At 34.1% G+C, this 8,086-nt stretch overlaps 1 protein-coding gene and 1 long non-coding RNA gene across 2 annotated transcripts; one reads left to right on the top strand and one right to left on the bottom strand.

Annotated features, from left to right (window-relative positions):
• The first annotated feature begins 445 nt into the window (after positions 1-445).
• Positions 446-1,202, top strand: LOC141717141 (uncharacterized). The gene is made up of 3 exons (XR_012573538.1): positions 446-587; positions 765-822; positions 917-1,202. It is a non-coding gene; the product is annotated as an uncharacterized LOC141717141 (long non-coding RNA).
• A 724-nt stretch (positions 1,203-1,926) lies between these two features.
• LOC141720987 (protein SINE1-like) lies at positions 1,927-5,908 on the bottom strand. The gene is made up of 3 exons (XM_074523709.1): positions 5,613-5,908; positions 3,966-5,289; positions 1,927-2,837 (listed from the first exon to the last, which is right to left on the bottom strand). Exons 2-3 carry the CDS (start codon positions 5,277-5,279, stop codon positions 2,253-2,255), a joined length of 1,899 nt encoding a protein of 632 aa, XP_074379810.1. The 5' UTR covers positions 5,280-5,289; positions 5,613-5,908; the 3' UTR covers positions 1,927-2,252.
• Positions 5,909-8,086: the final 2,178 nt, after the last annotated feature.

Below are 8,086 nucleotides of genomic sequence, written 5' to 3'. Positions count from 1 at the left end.
TCTAAATTACATGATACCATGAAAATAGGCTTGATTGTATTTTAGAGAAGTCATTAATACTCGAGGGAGCTTATTGGTATTTTATAGGGCGCGTCTTTTCCCTTGAGTAGTATATGATTGATTTGGGACGGGAAATCATAATTGCATTGATTCTAGTGGGGATACTTAATTTTGGATGTTATTATTTGATTAATAGAACATAATTGCTTTATTATAATTTTAGTTAAACAACCTATCAATTTTTATTGTGTAACTTGTTTGGTTAAATTGAGTCAAGAATTACTATTGACTAATACCTTTGTCTGTGGGATTGACTTTGACTTACCCTACCACATAATTAGAATGATTTGTTAGATATTATTATTTGATAGGCACGCGACAGCGTTGTCAAAAGCTAAAAAAACTGGAGTGGTAGCGTACACATATAAATATTGTGATTGGACTTGACACCACAAGTGGGCCTGTAGCTAACATGATTGTTATTGAGATTGTTTGCTCTAAAATCAGTGACTTTTATGTTACTTACGACCCTGTAGTTCTTGTAAGGATATCTCTACAATGAAAATATGGGATCTACACGTCACTAAGTAAGATGTTTATTTATCTCAGTTAAACTTCAAGATTAGGTTACTTTCTTAGCATCAGCTTTTAATAAGATCATAACTTGTTATTCTTTATTATTATATGCTGTATCTCTGTATAATGTTGAAACCCTTTTGTTATGATTTAGTAGAGTCATTTTTTACTATTCTCCTGTTTTCCAGATTTTTTGCACTAAAGTATGCTGCTGATGCTGTCTGCACTGTTCTGAGGTTAGACCAGGTAAATAAACAGTCATTTTACTGCTTCTCATTTACTCGTAATCTTCATTATCCAGAAGTAATACTTTCTTAATGCATGTATTGTTTTTGTGCAGATTATTATAGCTAAACTAGCTGGTGGTCCGAGGAGAGATCGACAGTTTGCAGGAGCAATGGACGAGGACTAGCCGCATATGATAATGTCAAGATGTATCTGGGCCTCTTTTTCATTTGGAAAACCTTTTTCTTTCCTCATGATAGAGGTTGGCTATGATAGTTTTGATTTGCTATTTAGTAGTTGCAGTTCACATTACTGGTTAATGTAGGGTTTTTCTGTTCAGCTGTATTTGTCAAATTTTGTTTGGATAGTTTTAATGTATGTTATCAATTTAAGATTTTTTTCCAGTATTCTTTTTTAAATTTTAACATGTTTGAATTTTTATTCAATCTCTAGGATCTGAAAGTTTTTTTCTTTGTAGATGACCTGATTTGTGTCTCTCTATTATTTTCTTCCTGATAAAAACGTTGTTTTAAATCTTGACTTGACCATATGGGTGTAGCTACCAGGTTCGACAAATAAATCTTTTCTGAGATGAAGTTTACTTTCTCTGGTTAAGTTAACAGCGGTGGATTTCAGATTCCTCACTTTAATTCTGAATATTTTTTTGGAAGAAAATAGGTTTCTTGGAATTTTTAATCTCGAATTATATATTCTCACGAAAGGAATGTTAAAGTGGATTAAAACGTCTCAGCTTTTGAATTCTTATTGCTAAGTCGATAAATTAGTATGTCTTTAGTTGAATCATAAAAACCTACTTCAATTTTAACTCTATCATCCGGTAAAATCTGTATAAAACTATCTCGGATCTTTCCTGAAACTTACCTTGTGACTCAAATTTATGATGGGATACCAAAATAATGCAGTGGGCAACTTGATTGATAAAATTGGATTGAACAATTGAACAAACCACCTTTAAATTCAGCCAATTGAGCCATGATTAGATGAACTATGCTTAATCAACAAAACTGTTGAACTTTGCAGAATACTGTATAATCAGTTCTAAAGGATGTTCCTTTCACACCTCAAGGGATAAGATACATGTTTAAAATGGATTTCAGCTTCACCCTGGGATTCGGACAGATTTTAAGAGAAGAATTACATATAACTTAGAAATTAATAGAAATATTAAGTTTTTAACCAATTATGGTCACACTCCACAGACAATAACTCGCATTCTCGCAATATATTTAACCTCTAGAAGTGACAGTAAATATATTAACCTCTACAAGTGACAGTGTATGATCTCATGATTAGAAAGAACTGCCAACAATAACACTAGCCGAACTTGAAAAAGCCAATGATCCAAAGTCCGCCCGAAATTACACAATGTCACCATAGTTGTTATCAAAGGTCTAAAAATTTGATTGTTACATAAAATACCAGGAAAAGCATTAGGTAGGAGGGAGATAATAACCTTCGTCCTGGTCACTGCCGAACCAAAAGAAGCAAAAAAATGCTGCAAGCAATAGGATAATGGTACCACAAAATATGCTGCTGAGAGGCATTGGATAGTGCTTCTCGACACTGCCTTTGTGTGATTCTGTCTGGAAAGCAGAATCTGACCTTTGAGAGACCTTTACCTTACCTACTGCTTCAGGTTCTGATGAAGAAACTGATTCGGAGCTACCATGGAAATCTTCTCCAGTAAGAGACATATTTACTTCACTTCTGGTCTTATGTTTTACATGGAAATCTTCTCCAATGAAAGGTATATTTTCTTCACTTTTGGTCCTATGTTTCACATCACGCAGGAAGCCATACTGGTCATAAATTGATGCGGGGTGATGTGAAAAGCTAGTTTGTTCACCTTTTAATAGACTCAACTCAAATTTGCTTTTGCAAGGGCTTCTCAATTGCCTGGTTTGCTTCTTGGAGAGGTTTGAGTTCTCACTGCTTGTATCTTTAAGAGAGTATTTTAGCTTTCTTGGAGTTGTAAAGATTTTGACATCATCAACATTGATGTGTGATCGCAACCTCTGAAACACAATAATGACAGAAAAGTGAATTTTTACCACCACTAAAATGGGCATCTAACAACCAAGTACAGTAAAAAAGCATGTCCTAAAAAATTTGTAGGCTCCATTCTATGGCATAAAATATTAGTTAAGGCACAAGATAGTTGTGAAATTTTATCCCAAACTTTAAAGATGTAGATAGTTTACTCCTTTCCTTGGTCATTTTTATCTGACTAAATTTCCTAAGCAGCAAGGCAAACAAAAATTAAAAAAAAAAAACTAGAACCATGTTTTCCCTTATTAGCATTTAGCTACTAGACAAATTTTAGTCCTTGATGAGTAAACTAAGGCTTATTATTACAGACAGAAACTTGGTATGGCTCAATCTGTATGTGGAGAAAAACCTAAAATCTGTCAGAAACAAATCAAATTTATTTTGGTCTTCTAAGCAAGAATATTTTGCTAGCAAAATTTCTTTACCTTTGGTATTCAAAACACAGCATTAATTTGATTTTAAGTGTACCTTTAAGTTTCTGCAGCGAAAAACAAGATTATAGATATAAGGCATTCTTACATGGATAATTTTTTCCTTTCTAATTTTCAATAAAAATAATGTGACATGGTAGCTTTGTAAGAACCAAATGAAATAATGTTGTGTTTGGCCGGAGAGAATGGAATTGTCAAATGAAGTGAATACATTTAAAGGGAAAGAATGGAGGTAGGAGGGAAGGATAGATTAAAAAAAATAAGTGCGTCCAACTTTTGCATTCAATTATGATTAAGAATGGAGCATTCTCTCTCAAATTGGGATTTTAAGCTCTAGTTTTGATGGTCTTTAGTGGAATGGAGGAAGGAATGAAAATCTAGAATATAGTACAAATTCCATACCATTCCCTCCCAATTTCATTCATTCAAACCAAATAAAAGAAACTAGCTGGGTTGATTATTTGATATCATAACATCAATGTATTTTCAGTGTGTACTTTCTGTAACTTACTCAGTCTACATACTACACAGTCTTATTCAGTATCATACTATCATCCATACCATATGTCCACAGACTGCATAAAGAACTGATCATGCTTAATAATTATCTACTTCATACAGGACTAATGATATCAGCAGTAATGAAACATTACACAATTGTACCTGAGGACTAGGAGTTGTGCTTCTCACACCCGTACTTCTTGAACTTTCCTGCACAAAACCTGCAAATTTATTTTCACATTCCCTGTTATCTGAACATTCATTTTCCCCAGTATTTTCCATTAAGGATTTAGAAGTTGCCTCTGTAAATAATCTCTCCTTGAATGATAAATCAAGTCCTCCATTCTCAAATTTTCTCCAGAGCTGGCAGTTTACTCTCCTATCATAATCCTCCCCGGAGGCATAGCTGTTTGAGAATGCAGATTCAACAGAAAAATCATACTCAGCAAATGAATTAAGGGTTTGAGATTGTGGTGATGTAATATTTGGTATCTCGTAAACTGCATCAAACAAATTCCGTCTCCCGTAATCATTATTCCTATAAAAGTTTGATCCACTGATTGAACCTGTATCCTCCTCAAAGTTTGAGTCTTGCTCACTAGCAATAGTTTTTGCTGTTTGTAATGCATCAAAGGCAGCCCCTTTGACATAAGACATCTTATCAGCTTGACACTTCTGCATTTCCTCCATTATCGACTCTATCTCTGAGAATAAGCTCCTAGGATCCAAACACTTCATCAGAAAATTTAACATCTGAATGGCTAAAAGCCTTTTTTGAGAATTATCTTCTGCGACCCCTGCACTCAAAATCCTCAATCCAGACTGGACTAACAGTCTTGCATAAGCTTCGACAACAAGACTATTACTCTTAGCAAGTGCCATGACTAATCCCATGTGTGAGTTTGTCTGCATGGGCTTCTCCAGAGCCCCGGCAACTCTTTGACAAATCTCATTGACCATATCGCTTGATGCAAATCTCCAATTATCAGAATCCACTAATGCCTTCAAGCAAAGCGCAGATCCAAAAGATAAGTTCTCTTGGCTAACCAAAATAGAATCTGAAAGAGGCTTACAAAGGGAATGAATAATCTGTCTTTTCATATTTTCAGGAGTTGTCGGGTCAATCCCGTACCTAGCAATTGCTGTAACAACCTTTGAACAAGCCTGATGAAGTGCAAATGAACTTCCACTTGAAGTTAAGGTATTTCTAATTGCAGTCATTATAACATCAATATAAGGTACAATTCTCGGGCCATGTACACGAGCAAGAACTTCATAGAGAGAAATTGAATATTCTCCAGCTGATGAGCTAGTTTCTTTACTCTCTGAAACCTGAGCAAGAAAGAACGGAATCATCTTGGAATCCAATTTTTTCACATAAGACTTTAATGCCTTCATAGCTGACTTTCTACAATCACCATCCTTTCCAAGATTATCTAATTCTCGCCGCAAAACAGGTCCAAGATTTCTCCCCATTCCTATGAAACTGATATAAAAAATAACCAACACACAAATCACAACTAACAAATTGTACAGTGTACACATCCAATTGATTCATATACAGAATAAAATAACATGCCCAGATTCATGATTATCTTGATTATTGATTATCATAAATTCAAGAAAGTGTAGATATCTGCAATTGATCGTAACAAAGAAAACCAAGAAGTGATAATTGAGGCAAATTAACTAGATGGGCTGATCCAGGAAAAGATTAAATGTAAAGGGTTATCAATATTTTTGCATTTCGATTAGAATAAAATGTAGAACAATCAAACTTGAAGATATTAAAGAACATAAAAAGCTCACCTTTATTCACAAAATTCTGAGCTTCTGCTTTGAATATAAATCCTTGTTTCTTTGTTGAGCAAATCTAAACCTCTTTTCCTGCTTTACATACATGAATTTAAAGCTCAAATCTTTAGAAATCTCGGAGCTTTTACTGAGAATGACAAATTCTTGAGAATGAATAAAATGAAAAGGATTTGGGAAATATATTTTTTTGGGGGTTTAGAATTCAATTTTTTTTAATTTTGTTGCTGAGTATGTTTTGTTTTTGTACAGACAAAAAGGCTGCACGAAAAGAATGGGGGAGGTGTAATGATTTGTTTGAGCTGCAAAATTTGAAACCTATACTTTTATTCAAATATTTGTACAAAATGCCGCCCACTATCCCTACTGTGACGCCAGTGATACTAGGAGTGTCTTCGATCCAAATTTTGAAGGATTTTTAAAATTAAAGGATATTTAATTTGAATTTTAACTAATTCTTTAAAATCTAAAAATATTCAACAAAAATTAAAAAAAAAATAAAATCTGAGCATACTAAATTTAGATTTTAAAAAATAAATCAAAATTTGGTAGTATTTAATTTAGATTTTAAAAAATCCATCAAAATCCGATGGTATTCAAAAATCCATGGATTTTCTTTTGTTTAAAAAAGTTATGGATTTTGATTAATTTGCTGGTACATTTTTAATATCTTGATATCTCTTCAAAATATATGAGATTTTGATGGATTTTGAAAAACTCCACAAAATCTGCAAGATTCTACAAGATTTTTGGATCAACTCCATCAAAATCCGCGAACAATTAAAATAAACGAAGATATTTTAAAATTCATAGATTATTAACAATACTTTAAAATCTGACAAGTGAATAATGACATTCAAATTTTGTTCTATAAAATGAGAAAAAAGGACTTTTTTTTGCCTACAAGAAAAGACTTTTATTGATTTAAATCTGATTGAATAACATGGAATATTTACGGGGAGACTTCACTGGTCTCCCAGATGCAACTATAGCACACTAGAGCAGAGCATGAGCTAAACTATTCGCAGATCGCTTTACGAACTTAAGGATTACGCCTTTGTCTTTCATTTCCTTCAATAATGTTCTGCAGTCCTGAATTAGAACGCCAAAATCTGAGTACATTGAACAACAACAAGGCAATCAGATTCCAGTATGACCCCAAATAGTTGTTTATTCTTGATCCAGCTCAATGCCCCCATAGCTTCTGCACATTCTGGATTAGTGGAACCCTTCTTGCAGCTGGAACGTGCTTCTATAAGTTCTCCCTTGTGATTTCTTGCAGCAAACGCATAATTGTAGCAGTTGGAAGATTCATATACCGCAACATCAGTATTTACCTTAGACGGTTTCTTGCACTTCCATAAATTCATGTTTCTAAATCAATTCGTTTTTGTATTTCCAAATCATCCAGCATAGCATTGCTCTCCTCTTTCGTTTAACGATATTCCATTCATTGGACACATTTAAAGCCCAATCTATAAATGAAGAATGAAAATTAGTTTCCCATCTGATGCCCATGAGCTCCCAACATGATTTTGCGAAAGAACATTCCAATAGCACATGACTTGTGCTCTCTGCTTCCCTGTTACATAAAGAAGAAATTATGTTAACGTAAATTTATTTGATTTGAAGCATATCCTCTGTTGGAAGGCATCCTGTGATGGCTCGTCATGTAAAATTCTTAACCTTGGGGGTAATTGTCAAGTTCCACAATCTTTTTCAGAAACGAGTATTATTCCCTTGATTTACCACAGACTTATATTCTTGGATGAGATTATATGTCGTCTTGACCGAATAGCCCCATACTTTTCCTTACTCCAGTACCAAGAGTCTTGGTTATATTCTGAGAGAGGTATAGCTAATATAAGGTTAGCATCACACTGCACAAAAATATCCTTGATTAAATCTTCATCCCATCTTCTCTCGTTTGGATACATCAGTCCAGATAGCTTTTGATTCCTTATAGCTTCAATTACAGTTGTTACATACGGATTTTCCGTACAAGGTAGCCATGATTCATTTTCAATCTGTATCCCCCACTCTACATCCCAGCCCCTGTCTCAGAATATGTTAAGCTGCTAATAACCTACGCCATATGAAACTCGGATTTGCACCCAAATTAGCACTGAAAAAACTATTATTTGGGAAGTACTTTGCTTTAAAAATCCTTGTTACCAGGGTGTTAGGCTTCGTGACGAGACGCCAACCTTCCTTTCCCAGTAAAGCAACATTAAATTTGTGCATGTTTCTAAACCCATGTCGACCATAGTATTTTGATGTACACAGACGCTCCCAGCTCATCCAATGTATATTTCTTTCTTTCTTCCTAGATTTCAACCAGTATCTACAAAACATATTTTCCATTTCCTTACAAGTTTTTATAGGCAACAGAAAAATAGACATTGCATATGTGGGAATTGATTGAGCGACTATCTTGATGAGAATTTCTTTACCACTCCTATTTAACAAAA

The sequence above is a fragment of the Apium graveolens genome, chromosome 4 (assembly GCF_009905375.1).
Source record: "Apium graveolens cultivar Ventura chromosome 4, ASM990537v1, whole genome shotgun sequence".
Taxonomy (NCBI): domain Eukaryota; kingdom Viridiplantae; phylum Streptophyta; class Magnoliopsida; order Apiales; family Apiaceae; genus Apium; species Apium graveolens.
This window is presented reverse-complemented; position numbering and strand designations above follow the sequence as displayed.

Excerpts from the sequence above, each read along its gene's own strand:
- LOC141720987 (XM_074523709.1), bottom strand. The coding sequence starts at position 5,279 with ATGGGGAGAAATCTTGGACCTGTTTTGCGGCGAGAATTAGATAATCTT. Across the intron at positions 2,838-3,965 it reads GCACAACTCCTAGTCCTCAG|AGGTTGCGATCACACATCAA; the intron begins GTACAATTGTGT and ends ATTGTGTTTCAG.